The 15835-nt window shown below is 39.3% G+C and overlaps 1 protein-coding gene across 4 annotated transcripts in view; it reads left to right on the forward strand.

Moving 5' to 3' along the window:
* The window catches only part of APH1B (aph-1 homolog B, gamma-secretase subunit), a 36289-nt gene that overhangs the window by 18787 nt on the left and 1667 nt on the right, over positions 1-15835 (forward strand). For 2 of the 4 annotated variants that reach the window (XM_021693955.2, XM_021693957.2), the window contains 2 exons: positions 5260-5387; positions 12662-13161. In XM_021693955.2, coding sequence (XP_021549630.1) covers positions 5260-5387; positions 12662-12829 — 296 coding nt within the window. In that variant the 3' untranslated portion in view covers positions 12830-13161. Of the gene's footprint in view, positions 1-5259; positions 5388-12661; positions 13162-15835 lie in introns of those variants that run through there. The other 2 variants (XM_044918160.1, XM_021693956.1) reach the window with 2 other exon arrangements.

A 15835-nucleotide genomic window follows, 5' to 3' on the forward strand; every position in this document is an offset into this window, starting at 1 on the left:
TGTGGTAATCAAAAATGTCTACAGATACTGACAAATGCTCTCTGGGGGCAAAATTGCCTCACTTGTGAATCACTGAGTTAGAAGGCAGATTTGGGTTCAGTTTGAGAAGGAACTTTCCCACAGTGACTGCTTTAATGACGTAAGCTTCTAAACTGGATTTGAAGTGGATCCTGTGGGATTTACTTTTTCATTGCATAGGGATTGGATTAGAAAACATGTAATAGGCCTCCCAATGCTGACCCTCACACTGATGAACTAATCTGAAGAGAGAATTTCATCATTCTTTAATATATGCTAGGGAGACTTTAAACAAAATCATATTTTTGGCAGTCTGTTCAGCTTATGAACATACTTTAGAAGCATTTTCATAAATGTGAAATGATAAATGCTATTTTATTTTTTTTTAGGATTTTATTTATTTGACAGAGAGAGACCGCGAGAGAGAGAACACAAGCAGGGGGAGTGGGAGAGGGAGAAGCGGGCTTCCCGCGGAGCAGGGAGCCCGATGCAGGGCTCGATCCCAGGACCCTGGGATCATGACCTGAGCTGAAGGCAGACGCTCAACGACTGAGCCACCCAGGTGCCCCGATAAATGCTATTTAAACACCAGTAGTCATTCAGATTGTTTTCAGAACACCTCCTTATAATCTGGCTGGTATTAGAGGACAGTACTACACCTTTCTTATTGCTATGTAGTATGAGATGGTTTCCAAGATGTCTTTTTTAAATCTTGGAGAATGTTATTTGGTTAGTAATATATATACTTCTGTATTATAATAACAAGGTTACAAAATTGTCATGTTTTTTAAAGCAAAATTTTTAAGTTAAATCCCTATTATGGGAAAGGCATTTTCAAAAATATTTAGTTCTGTGGCTTGACTTCTACTTGGGCTAGGTCATTGGAGAGCTCTTAAGAATCCAGAGAGTTTCTGCAACCAAGAGGGTTGGAGGAGAGTCCCTCACTGCACAGAACCTTGACACCCCAGACTCTCTTCTTGGAAAAAGAAGCCAGAAGCTCATTAGTAATCACATCCTGTCTCTAGGCAGTTGAGGCTAACTCTTGGCTTTGCAAAGTCTTCCTCTGCCTGTTGCTGCTACAACCCAGCAGCAGCCCTTGGCTCTCTCTGGCATAGTTAGAGATTCTCTGAAGTTGTCAGAGGAAGCCAGATGATAGCAGTTTCTGTACTGGTAGGATCCAGTGTTAGAATCAGTTGCTATATTAGGCCGTTGTCTTTGCAAGGACAGAAAAGTAATATTAGGAATAAGGGAGAGAGGGACAAGCCTGAAAATGAGGATGTTTATGAATCTGTGTGTTAGAACATTTGGAATATATTCAAGGAGAAAAGAACCAAGTAGTAAATGTAGCCTCTTTTTTTTCCTAAAGACTTATTGGTTTGAGAGAGAGAGAGAGCAGGAACAAGAGGGGCAGGAGGAGAGGGAGAGAGAGAGAGAGAGAATCCCAATGCTGAGTACAGAGCCCAATATGGGGCTCGATCCCAGGACTCTGAGATCGAAATCAAGAGTCAGATACTCAACCGACTGAGCCACCCAGGCCCCCCTAAATGTAGCCCCTTAAAGATAATCCTGAAACATTTTGCTTAGAAATAGGTTAAAATAAAACATTCTTTACCAAGAGAATTTGGCTTAAAAGATTTTTGGAAGTCCATTATCAAACTAGTAGCTACAATTTCACAAACATGTATAATACTTGTTAGAATTGTTCAGATTTCTTTCCTTCTTTCTTTTTTTTTTTTTTTTAAAGATTTCACCCATTTATTAGAGAGAGAGAGAGAGAACACATGAGAGGGGGGAGGGTCAGAGGGAGAAGCAGACTCCCCGCCGAGCAGGGAGCCCGATGCGGGACTCGATCCCGGGACTCCAGGATCACGACCTGAGCCGAAGGCAGTCGCTCAACCAACCGAGCCACCCAGGCGTCCCTTTCTTTCTTTTCTTTTCTTTTCTTTTCTTTTCTTTTCTTTTCTTTTCTTTTCTTTTCTTTTCTTTTCTTTTCTTTTCTTTTCTTTTCTTTTCTTTCTCTTTTAGAGACAGAGTGCGCAGGGTGAGAGGGGCAGCGAGAGAATCTTAAGCAGGCTCTATGTGCGCAGAGACTGTCGCGGGACTCAATCCCACAGCCCTGAGATCATGACCTGAACTGAAGTCAAGTCAGATGTTTAACTGACTGAGCTACCCAGGTGCCCCAGAATTGTTCAGATTTCTGATTAATGTTCCAAAACACTAGAAATTAGGGAAGCTCCTTTTATTAATCTGGATTATAAATGAATTTTGATATTTTTATGATTAATTTGGAGAGGTTTTTTTCTACTTTTATGAATATTAGAACAAAGCAAATTTTAGAGAGATTTACTGAAGGACTTAGAATTTTATAGTTAGGAACATGAAATGAGAAAGTTTTAGTAATTAAAAGATAGTATCCTAGAGATACTGTTAGCAAATCTTCATTTCTAGTTGGAATTAATTCCATTTACTAAGAAAAAGTATCAAAATTGTATGTACCTCTAACTACATGTATGTGGCAGAATAGATATTCAGGTCTCAGTTTCTGTTGGACCTCTGACCAGTTGCAGAGGGAATAAACAATGAATCCCAATATTCTAAACGGCACATTCTAATAGTAAAGACTTATGATGACATGGAAGCCAGCCAGAAATTAATGCCAGGTGAGTAAATAAGCAGTCAAGTAAGAATTTACAGTGTTTCAACAAATGTCTGAGAGCTCCCCTTTGGATACTGTGTTAATAAAACAGTACACTGAAAGGATGAGGCGAAGTTCCAGGAGATTGTGTTTTGTGCACCATGATAGCCTCAGTGCCCGGAAGAGTGCCTGCCCATAATGGACATCGAATAAGTACTTGTTGTATGGATTAAGGAAAGAGGGGAGGAAGAAAATAAATATAAAAGTAAATACAAGGTCAGAGAAAGAAATAATCTGTAAGAGTGAAGAAGAGTGCATTTTAAAACACAGCACACTACCCACATTTCTATTGCTTGCTGCTTTGCCTCGCTTTCCCTCCTGATGGTACAACTCACTAAAGGTCCTGCCATACTCATTTTTGAATCTGGAGACTGTAGCACATAGTAGTATCATTTATTGAAAAGCTGTGGTTTACAAAGCACTGTTCTTCCCTGCAACAGCCCTATGAGGTATTATTGTCCCCATTTTAGAAATAAAGGTAACAGAAGGTGAAGGAGGTTAGGTTAAATAGTTTGCCCAAAGCCATACCGTGGAGCTGGCATTCCATCTCAGGACTCTGTGACTCCTGAGCTCTTGTACAACATCTTCAGGCCAAACTATCCAGGTGCTCAGTAAATGTGTGCTGAGTGTTCTTAAAAAAAAATGAAGAGTAGGTGTCAAAGAATTCACACAAGGAGATGGCATTAAGCTAGATCTTTAAGATTTGGATGTGGTGAAATGGCAGGGGCGTGATGAGTATTCAAGCAAAAGGGACGATCAGTTAAAATGAGTAAAAACACAGAGACATAGAGTATAAGAGTTCTGGTTTTCTACCATTTAGGCTATATTTGAATATTAGTAAAGGATAATAATTTGGGTCTTGGGTTGTAGAGGGCCTTGGATGGTAATCTGAGATATTTGGACTTTACTTTGGACACAGTATCAATCCATCAGAGACGTTTTTTAGCAGGAAAGTGCCTTATGTCATTTTAGTTTTAGTCTACCCTCATCCCAAAGTTATATATTTTAAAATCCCTCCTCTAAAGTATTTACCATCATTTACTGAAATGATGGCACACTGTCCCTAGACAGAACAACTTGCTTTCCTCCAACCACAGTAGTTATGTACTTTTAATATTGTTTTTGGATGTTTTTGACTTTGTATAAGTCATAGGCATTTCCCCACAATGTTTTTTTCCCCACTTAGCATTATATTCTTGAGATCATTTATATTATAGATCATATAGTATACCATTGTGTGAATACACCACAAGTCTTCCATTCTGATAATGATGAAAATTTTTTGTTATTACAAACAATGCTGATATAAATATTCTTGTATATCTCTGTGCAAAATATGTTAGTTTTTCCAGAGCAGTGGTTCTCAAATTTGACTGTACATTGGAATCACCTGCAGGTCTATTTAAACACAGGTTGCTAGGCTCATTGTCTGATTGAAGAGGTCTGGGGTGGGTCCCAAGAGTTTGCATTCCTAACAAGTTCTTAGGTACTAGTGATCTATTGATCCAAGAACCAACTGCTTCAGAGTATAGATCTAGCTGTGGAATTGCTGGAATGAAATAGAGAATACATACTTTCAACTTTACTAGGTAATGCTAGATTGTTTTCCTATCTGCAGTGTGAAAGAGAATTGTCAGACTTGAATTTTTGCCAGATTAGTGGGTGTTAATTTTATCTTATTATGTGGCTGAAAAGGAAAATTGATATGCCCTTTTTTCATATTACAACTTTCAGAATATGTGGAACTTGCCCATTTTAAATAATGTTTTCAGGGCACAGGAGACACACACACACACACACACACTCTATTGCACAGAAAAACCTGGGTGTGCTGATCAAATTCAGTTTTGGTTGCCTAAGAAGAATCTAAGATAGTTACTGCAATTTTTAATATTTTTATTCTTCCATTGGCCTTTTTTTTTTTTTTTAAGAAAAGGAAAGAGCACAGAAGAAATTCCACTTTAGTGAGAAAACTTGTTTAAAATTTTTTTTTTTAAGTTTTTATTTATTTCACAGAGAGAGCACAAGCAGGGGGAGCAGCAGACGGAGAGGGAGAAGCAGGCTCCCTGCTGAGCAGGAGCCCGATGCGGGGCTTGATCCCAGGACCCTGGGATCATGACCTGAGCCGAAGGTAGACGCCCAACGGCTGAGCCACCCAGGCGCCCCAAGACTTGTTTAAATTGAAGATACTCCATTTAATTGAGGAAAATGCAGAAGGCTAATTTGGAAAGATTTGATTGGACACATTAGTTTTATCCCTTCCTAGGAGAAACTCCTTGAAAGCCAGGTCCAAGCTGACTTTAGCTTTAACAGGTTCATATTCTCGATCAGAAGCTGCTGCAGAGCTGACCCTGTGTTGAGAAGTGTTGCTTTCCAAGTTACTATTTGAGCAAACGTGTGTCAGGGTCCTGGTTCTGACAGGTGGTGTTTAAACTCTCACAGTGGTGTGGTGTACCCCAAGAGCTTGTGTATCATGAGCACGTGGTCAGTGGGCTTTGGCATCTGTTGTCTATATGACTGGACACTAATGGATGACTGTCTTTCAGCTTTCATGACGCTGGTTATCATATTGCTGCACGTGTTCTGGGGCATCATATTTTTTGATGGCTGTGAGAAGAAAAAGTGGTCTGCCCTTCTTGTAGTTCTTCTGACCCATCTGCTGGTGTCAGCCCTGGTGAGTATTGCCACCATGCTCGCATTGTTTTTTGGAACTCAAGTTCCCATATCTAAAATGGTAGGTTCCACTCTAAATGAAATACATGCTCATGGTCAAATGAAGAAATTCCAAAAAGTTGTTGACTGCGTGAATGAGTGAATGGTAGATAAATAAATCATCTTAGTCTTCCTACAGAAAAAAGCAACTATTTGTTGGTTGATTTCATTGAAAAATTTTTTCTATGTATCTTGCTTTTATGGGTATAGTCAAACCTGAAGTCATCTTGTATTATTATGTTATGTAACACATCTTAAACAATTTCCATGATATTATAAATCCTTTTAATATGTAAACTTTAATAGCCTTATATTATTACATCAAAATTATATTACAGTTTACTTAACTGATTGATAACATCTTTTGTACTTTTGCTTCTTAATAATGCTATCTTGAACATCTTTGTACATGAAAGTTTTTCAATATGATATTTAGATTCCAGGGAATGAAAATATGAAATTAAATGGCATGCATATTTTTAAAACCCTTGATGTCAATTGCTAAAAGACTCTCCACAAAGGTTGTACCATTTTTGCTCATTCTGATCAATAACAAGAGTGCCCAATTTACTCCCTCCACACTGAAATTCTAAGTATGCCAGTTTTCAAAATAAAATTTAAAAGGAAAGCTTGACTACATATATTTTTAAAGAACTATTTAATGCTTTGGGTCTGACTTTCATTGTAATTTGTCAGATATTTACATCAGAATTATCCTCACCACTGCCTTGTCCAGACCCTTATGATTTCTCACCTCCAAGTATTGAAAAGGTTCTTTCTGGTGGTGTCCTGCCTCATGTCTCTCTCTTCTCCATCCATTTAGAATTTGTATCAGGTTTTCTCATACTGGGATCCTTGACCTCTGATACATCTAAAGTGCCATCTTACAGGGATGCCTGGCTGGCTCAGTCAGTAGAGCATGTGACTCTTGATCTCAGGATCATGAGTTTGAGCCTCAAGCTGGGCATGGAGATTACTTAAAAGATAGATAGATAGATAGATAGATAGATAGATAGATAGATAGATAGATAGATAGGTAAAAATGTAATCTTACTGCTTCCCCTACCTAAAACCTTTCAGTGGTGCAGGATACTAAAGTTACCTTTAATATGATGGCAATTATGTGAAGCCAAGTCTTCATTGGAAAAAAGACTGGAAAGAGACTGCATTAAAATATTAACAGCATTTATCTCTGAGTGGATTCTTTTCTTTATAGTTTTTGGCATGTTCAAATTTTCTACAATGTACACTTTTATAATCAGAAAGAAAATTACATGAAAAAGCAGATGTCCTTTTTATAGATCCAATTGGCTATTCATTCATTTGACAAATATTTACTGAATGCCTTCTGTGTTCCAGGCACTGTTCTAGGTAAACAAAGCAGTTGAGTGAACAAAACAAAGATCTGTTTTTACAGTTTAGTGGGGTGAGAGGCATTAAGCAGTAGGCATAATAAATAATAAATTTTATAGTGATAGGTGGTGTGGACACTAGAGCAGGTTAAAAGGAATCCAGAGTGTAAGGAGGCAGGAGATGTCAAATTTTTTAATTAGGTGGTCAGAGTAGGCTTCATTGTGAAGGTAACATTTGAGCAAAGAAGTGAAGTAGATTGGTCATGTGGCTGTCCGGAGAAAGAGCATCCTGGACTGCACGGCCAGTGGCAAAGTCCTAAGATCAAAGAACTTGCTTGGCATGTTTTTGGAAGTAAGGGTGGCCAGAACAGAGTGAGCCAGGGGAAAGTTAGTAGGAAATACTATCACAGAGCTGAAGGTGGGAGGGAAGTAGAGGTTGGAAGTGAGAACCATATCTAGATAGTGCAGGACTTTGACATGTACTCTCAGTGAAATGGGCGTCATTGTAGGGTGTTAAGGAGAGGGACATGATCTGACTCACGTTTCAAAAGGATCACTTTGCTGGTGTTAAGAGTAAACTGTAGCAGGGGAAAAGATTATAGTCATCAAGAGGAAGATGGTGATAATTTGGGTGAAATAGCAATGGATATAATGAGAAATGATCAGGTTAAGGACATATTTTTGAAAGTAGAGCCAACAGTATTTCCTGACAGACTGGATAAGGCATAGGAGAGAAAGAAGAGGTGCCAAGGGTGTTTCCAGGGTTTTGGCCTGGGCAATTAGAAGGATGGAGTTGCCATCATCTGGGATGGGGAAGCTTGTGAGGGGAGATCAGGAGTTTATCTGGGCACATTATAAATGTAATAGAAGTGCCTATTGGACATCCAAATGGTTGTTGGGCAGTTAGAGGAAGAAGTCTGGAATTTGGGAGAGAAATCCAGGCCAAAAAAGGTGATTACAAGGAGTAAATTTAAGCAGACAAGAAAAGAGGCCCAAGCACTGAGCCCTGGGACACTCCTACATTGAGACTGGGGAAAGAGGAGCCAGCAAAGGAGACTGAGAAGGAGCCACTAGTGAGGTTGGAGGAGAATCAGGAGCCAGGTGTCCTGGAAGCCAAATGTATTGAGGAGAAAATGATCAACTGTAGCAGATGCCTATGGAATAAAACCTGGACTTCTTTGTTTGACCTAAGTCTCTTATCAACCATACTGGTACAAAACTTACCTCTTGCTGCTCCCCACAGTTCACATCACGCACTCCATCTAAATTGATCCATTATGGCTACCCAACAGGCATGCCTTGTCCATGTTTTATCTGCAGTGACTCATCCCCCCTTAGCCTAGGTCAGTTTGGAAAAGTACTCATTCAGTGTGAAGCCTCCCTGGAAAAGGTGCATATTCCAGACTCAGCACAATCATTAGCCCTTAATTCATATCTGTGTTACAACACTCAGAGAGCATTGTTTTATATTAATATAGTTCTTATATCTCTCCAACTAGAGTTTGATCATCAAAGATGGGACCTTATCAATCTTTATCTTCAATCCAGTAAATGTTGTCGAATATTGAATAGTTGATCTTCTCTTTAATGATTAAAAAGAACCCAGGAAAATAAACTAAAATAAAAAGGACCTGGGAAATTTGAAAGATTATATACCAAAATGTTAACAGTGGTTATCTCTGAATAGCATGTTTCAGAGAATGTTTAAGTAATTGTTTTATTAAAATACACGTACAGAGAAGTATACAGATCAGAAGCATACATCTTTTTTTTTCTTTTTTTTTATTCTTATGTTAATCCCCATACATTACATCATTAGTTTTAGATGTAGTGTTCCATGATTCATTGTTTGTGCATAACACCCAGTGCTCCATGCAGAATGTGCCCTCCTCAATACCCACCACCAGGCTAACCCATCCTCTCACCCCCCTCCCCTCTAGAACCCTCAGTTTGTTTTTCAGAGTCCATCATCTCTCATGGTTCGTCTACCCCTCCGATTTCCCCCCTTCATTCTTCCCCTCCCACTACCTTCTTCTTCTTCTTTTTTTTTTTTTCTTAACGTATATTGCATTGTTTCAGAGGTACAGATCTGAGATTCAACAGTCTTGCACAATTCACAGCGCTTACCAGAGCACATACCCTCCCCAGTGTCTATCACCCAGTCACCCCATCCCTCCCACCCCACCCCCCACTCCAGCAACCCTCAGTTTATTTCCTGCGATTAAGAATTCCTCATATCAGTGAGATCATATGATACATGTCTTTCTCTGTTTGACTTATTTCGCTCAACATAATACCCTCCAGTTCCATCCACGTCGTTGCAAATGGCAAGATCTCATTCCTTTTGATGGCTGCATAATATTCCATTGTATATATATACCACATCTTCTTCATCCATTCATCTGTCGATGGACATCTTGGCTCTTTCCACAGTTTGGCTTGCCTTTTGGTATTTTATGTAAACAGTACCATTTAGTCTTTGCTCTTGTGTCTGACTCCTTTCACTCAACATCATGTTTGTGAGATTCATCTGTGTATATAGCTATTAATTGCTCATTTTTTGCAGTATAGTATTCTACTTTGTGACTGTACCTTGCTTTGTCCATTCTACAGCAGAAATGGTGTCTCCAACTTCTGTTGTGAATAGTAATGCTTTGAGCATTCTAGTATATGTCTCTTTTTAATATATGTACACATTTCTTTTGGATATATGTGATATGTGCCTAGGAGTGGAATTGCTGGTCATGGGGTGGACATATGTCAACTGTTTGTACCACTCAGTTTTTCAGAGTAATTGTATCAACTTACATCCCCACCATTAATTTGTGAGTAACAGTTCCTCCGCCTCATCACCAGCAGTTAGTATGTCACGCTTTTTATTGTTATTCATCTCTCTGGGTATATGGTGGTATCACATTGTGTGTTTAATTTGCATTTCCCTAGTGATTAATGAGATTAAGCATGTCTTCGTATATTTATTGGCCATTTGGATAATTCTTGTGTGAAGTGCCTGTTCAAATCTTTTGCCTATAATCCTATTGGGTTGTCTTTTTTATTTTTAGGAGTTTTTTCTGTATTCTCTAGAAAAGGTCTTTGTCAGATGTACCTACTGTAAATAACTTCTACAGTGTGGTTTATCTTTACATCCTCTTTGTTTGTTTTTTTTTATGAGCAAAAGTTCTTATTTTAATGTAGTTTGATCAATTTTGCTTTATCATTTGCAGTTTTTGTTTTCTGTTCACTCAATATTAACCTATCTGAATTTCAGGTTTTAAAATTTGTTATTTTACTCATTTGTGTATTTTCATTTTCTAGAACAATCACATATTGCTTCTGTAATTGTTTAAAGGAGAAAAAGCTTTAAAGAAACTAAAGAGAAATACAAAAGAACTTAGCACCCTGTGAAGTAAATTAAAATTCAGTGGATTTCTGAAGAATCCAGAAAATGCTCAATGCCTGCCATGCCCACAGATGCCTCTTGAGAAAAGCACTTTTTCTGCATAAGGTGCCACCTGCAAAATCAGCCCATTTTCCTGGCCAGAGCTGATAGGCAGGGTCGGCATCTTAACCAGGGGTATGTGCAGGTAGGGTGAGAGTAAGAACACTGACAAGCCATGGAGGCACTCCCCTTGAAGCCCCTTATCACCAGGGGTCTATGGTGACAGGTTGACCCAATCAGATCCTCTCCTTTGTTAAGTGTAAGCACTGGGCTAGTTGGGAACCCATCTCTCCACATTACTGTCACCCAGTAAAGGAAGTATCCCTCCTTCTCTCAAAGGCCAGTCCCTCCACCTGGGCTCTAGATCCAGTTCTCTGCTACAAGGACTTCACTCTGACTGTGCCCTCAGTCCCACATCACCAGCTTTTCCCTCTCTTCATCAGCATATAGACATATCTTAAAACTCTCCACTATTGCCTTTCCCCCATCTAGCCATCACTCCTTTTTTTTTTCTGTTCCCCATCACAGCAAAATTTCTCAGAGTTACCTCCACTAATTTTGTCTCCACTTCTTCACCTCTCATACTTCTAGTCCAATCTGGCTTCTGCTCAACTACCCTTCTAAAATTGCACTTGTCAAGATCAAAGAAGACCTCTATTTCTAAATCTAATGGACATTGGTGTTCTTGTTTTCATCTCAGCAGCCTTTAAAAGAGTTGACCACTCTCTCTGTGAAACATTTTCCTCTTTTGACTTCTACATCACACTGTCCTGATTTTCCTCTTACCCCACTGTTTTTCTCTCACCCCCCGCCCTTTGCTGACTCTTTTTCAGTAAGAGTCAGGCTGATAAAATGGTGTTGACACTTTTAATTTGCTCCTGTGATACTAAACAGCACAAAAAATTTATAAATATTCTCAGAGCTTGGTCCTGACTTCTCCTTTCCTTTCTCTCTGTAATAGCTCCCTAGGTAACTGCATTCAGAGCTATGGCTGTCTATGGACTGTATTTCTATATTCCTTTTTCTAGCCCAAGTCTCTCCTCTCAGCCCCATATTCATATGCCTAATGCTTTCCTGGCATCTGTCCTTTGAAATCTCGCAGGCATGTCACTCTTAGCTTGTCCTCATTGGGCTTGATTCTCACCCATCACTCTGAGCATAGTCTTTCCCCAAGTCTTTGTCATCTTGTTAAATAGCACCACCATTTACCAAAAGCCATAACCATGGAAATCATTTTGCCCCCCGCTTCCCCTCACATTCCATCCATCAGCAAGTCCTGTCAGTTCAGATTGCCCACTCTGTCCATCTCTACTACTGCCACCCTGATCTAAGTCACCATCCTATACTCTCCTCAGCCAGTGTAAAATCTTCTTAACGAGTCTCCCTTGTTTCACCATTGCCTCCTTTAACCCATTCTGTGCAGTTTTAAACATCTAAATCAAGTCACTCAGCTCCCCTACCTTGACCCCTTCCTTCTGTGACCCTCCATTGCACTGGGGATAAAGTCTATACTTCTTACCAATGTGCTGCATAACTGGTTCCTGCCTTCCTCTCTGACCTCATCTCATGTGCTGCCCCTCCATCTCTACACATCATTAATAACACTCTTCTCAGGTTCTCAGCTGCACCAAGCTCTTTGCCCTCCTGTGGTTCCCTCCCTCAGTCTACACAAAGCTGGCTCTGTCTTCCAACTATATGTCAGTTTAAATGCCATTTCCTCAGGACTTCCCCTGAGCAACCTAAGTAGACCACCTTGTTCTTATCTAGCACCATAACGATTATGATTATTCTATCTAGCATTCATCATAATGTGTAACTATTTGATTCATTTGTTTGTTTCTTCATTCATTACTTGTCTCTCTTACTAGCATATAAGCTCCATTAGGATAGATACTCTTAGATACTCTGGTCCTCTAGGATAGATACTCTTAGATATTCTGGTCTTCAGTGTTGTGTAACACGATACCTCTTGGCATTCCATCAGTGTTTTTTAAATGGACTTTTAGAACCCTCAGCAATTGTGCAGCTGAAAAAAGATGCTGTTCCCTCATGTTCCCTTGAATACTAAGGATTCATCCTAAAGTAACTTGGACTTGCCTTACTTTCTTGCAAATTGTAAGAGCCGGTTAATACAGAAATTATTATAAACTGGGCTCAGCTTGTATAACATGTATCTTCCATTGGGTATTCCATTAGATTCTGACTTCTAATTACTCTCTCGGTTTTCCATTTGAATATAGGAAAGTACATTTCTGTAGGCTAATGTCTGTTGACAAGGTTAGTTCTGTGTGTCTTTGTGGTACTCAATATGTGACATACATCATATGTTTGGTGAAACACAGCCCAGCTATTGAAAGTATCCTATATTTTCCTTTATCTTTGGTTACTCTACATGTTTAATAAGCTTACTGTTATTATACAAGCTGATTTATTTTTCTTTTGCAGACCTTCATAAGTCCTCATTATGGAATAAATCTGGTGTCAACATATATAATTATGGTACTCATGGGCATCTGGGCATTCTTTGTTGCTGGAGGCAGCTGCCGAAGCCTGAAACTCTGCCTACTCTGCCAAGACAAGGACTTCCTCCTTTTCAACCAGCGCTCCAGATAACCTCTGAGAACCAGCACCTGTCAAACAGTAAGCTGCATCTTTAGGGGAAGCACAACTGTGCCTTTTTCTAAAAATTCCTTTTCCTGGTGGAATTTAGAAAAAACAAAACCATCTAGATAAAATATGACTTTCATGCAACAGCTCTTTGAAAGGGATACATTAGTGGATGTGCATGTCCTGGCTACACATTAGAATATCACCTGGGGAAGTATATGGAATATTGTTATCTGGGCTCCACCTTCCACATTTACTTGGTCTGGGCATTTGGTAATTTTTAGGATTTTATTTATTTGAGGAGGGGGGGATGAGCAGAGGGAGAGGGACAAGCAGACTCTGCGCTGAGCGTGGAGCCTAATGTGGAGCTCAATCTCAGGACCCTGAGATCATGACCTGAGCTGAAACTAAGAGTCCGACGCCCAACCGACTGAGCCACCCAGTCACCTCTGGGCATTTGGTAATTTTTAAAAGCTTCCCGGATGACTCTGATATGCAGCCAATTTAAGAAATCGGTGTCCAAATAGGAACTTTCTGAGAACAACATAAGTGAATAAAAGTCAGATGTTTAGCTGTCTCTCAACTCAGCTTGTACTGAGCAGGTAAATCTGTCAATATCAAATCCTGCTTGGCCTTTGTCTTTTTAAGTTATGAAGTCACAAAAGGCTAAAGGGCTCTCATCCCTATGAACTGTTTTCATGTTCTTTACTAGTACCCTATTTTATGAGAACATGGCAGGTTGTGCTTCTACATGCAATAGTAAATCACACTGACTTACTATGATAATTTAGCCAAAGTAAGCTATTGATTAGCAAGCTGCATTTTTTTCTCTAGTTTTTACTCTAGATTTTGCTTTTTGAGGCATTACATTTTTGTGAGCATTGATTCCGTTTCTTTAACTAAAAACCAATTTTTTTCTGAATTCTGGGAAGGTATTATAAACCAAGAATTTTTGTGCAACTTCTGTAAGTCTTTTCTGGGTTTAAGGCTTTTCATGAGCTGTATCCCAAGGCAGTGTTTACCAGCTGAGAGCAGGGAGCGGGGCCGGTTGAGGTGAAGCCTGTTGTGCTATCTCTGAGCAGTTCTGCCGGTTGCTGAGTGATGTGCCCTGGGACAGGCTTCACTAGCGCAGGTGAAAGCTTATCAAAAGCATGAGGAAAACAAGCCAAGAGTGATGTTGACACTTTTAATTTGCTCCTGTGATACTAACCAGCACCCCCTCCCCCCTAAGTGAGGTAGTGTAAAACTGAAAATGTCTTAAACTGCCAAATTCATGCTTTTACAAAATCCATATAATCTTTAGATCTAGCAAATGTCTCTGGGTTTTAGTAGCAGATATAACCTTCCCTTTCTAGGAATATCCAAGGTGTTTGTTCAGCTTCTAGGCAACCCTTTTGATTTCTTTCATAAAGAGGAAATGCCAGTGAATTGTGCCTTTACTAACTAGAAATTGTTCCCAGTTGATGGCTTTTAGGGAGCGGATGGTGTGAAATGAGAATTCCCTACACATTAAGGTGATAAGCTCAATGGATCCCACATGTACAGTAGAACATCCAAAAGAAAGAGGAGCAGCAATGAGAGGGCTCACCAGTGCCATGACAGATGGAAGAATTTGACAGTACTCTGGTGGGGAAGAATAATGAACATGTTTAAAATGGAAAGGTGGCCAGTATTTTGGGCTAGCCACACATCATTTCAGGGCCAGAACCTCTCACATGAACTAGACCTTTATCAGTGAAATCCCTTCCCATGGTTAAATAACTAGAATTTCTCAATCTAGGGATTCAAGAGAAATAGGATTTCCAGCAAGGCTGTAAACAGTTCCTAGCAATTATAGTTATTCCCCTAAAATTTACTTCGCAACACTGATACCAGTGCTTCCACTAGAGTTTGTGGTTTTCCACCATTATACAGGATTTTCCTTAGACTAGAAGAGTCATAGGAAGAGTCAAGGACTGAGAGACTGAACAGTGAAATTTACTGCGTAGAGTTGAGAGGAACGAGATACCCATGGAACTGGGCTTTAATCCTGTCAGAACATGGTGTTCTTTGATGAACAGAATAAGAAAAATATATAGTTGGTTATCACTGTTGACTTACAAATCTCTCAAATGAATAGTCTGATAAAATATTTCATCTGTAAAGTATTCAAAAATATGAGCATTAATAGTTTAATATTAAGTAAAGAAGCTGGGATACTGTAAAATCTCATAAAATCTCATAAAAACTTGTCAGGCAAGAGGAAATTTTTCTTTGATGGTGAGACTCTTGTCTGAGGAAATTATTTAATAATCTTTGATGCCCTATGAATAAAGGAACTTTGTTTCTTTATTTCTCTTAAAATGTGAGCATTGCCATAGTCAGTTTAGGCACTATTTTTACAAATAGCCCTGCTTTGCCTGATGCCAAGGGTGCCCAGAGGGAGAGTATGGTTTTCCTCTGTTGCTGTGTATAGACTGAGATGCCTTTTTTTTTTTCTTCTTTGCATTTGTTGTGTATGAGGAGCCTTCTGAGCCCTGATAGTATTTGGAGAGGAAGAGGTGGTGTTGATATTTTATGTTCTCCTCTACACAAAGCTTTCTCAGTTTGGAAGGAAATGGTATAAAGTTGACCTTGGAATGTGAATATTGTTGCAGTGCTTGAATATTTTGCCATGTGATTAATAGAGATTGATTTTGTTGCTCTCTAATAAATTTGTATTTATTTTTTATTCATTTAAGTTAGTTGTAACTGGAGAAGTTTTGTTACCTCAATCCTGGCCTGCCTGGCTGATAATATAGTAGTAGCAGCCTCTTTTAGAGCATCTAATGAAAACGTGGCTGAAAGGAAGAAATGATGATAACTGCAGATTGCATAGAGAATGGCTTTTGTTCTCATTGTTAAATTTTTTTTTTTAAAGCACATTTCGATGTTTGCTGAGAGTGGCAAATTCACATAAAAAATACTAGGTGTTCTTGTCCATAGAGTTGGGTGCAGGATAAGCAGTTGTGACAGGAGCTTCCTCCTACGTGT

The sequence above is a fragment of the Neomonachus schauinslandi genome, chromosome 9 (assembly GCF_002201575.2).
Source record: "Neomonachus schauinslandi chromosome 9, ASM220157v2, whole genome shotgun sequence".
Taxonomy (NCBI): domain Eukaryota; kingdom Metazoa; phylum Chordata; class Mammalia; order Carnivora; family Phocidae; genus Neomonachus; species Neomonachus schauinslandi.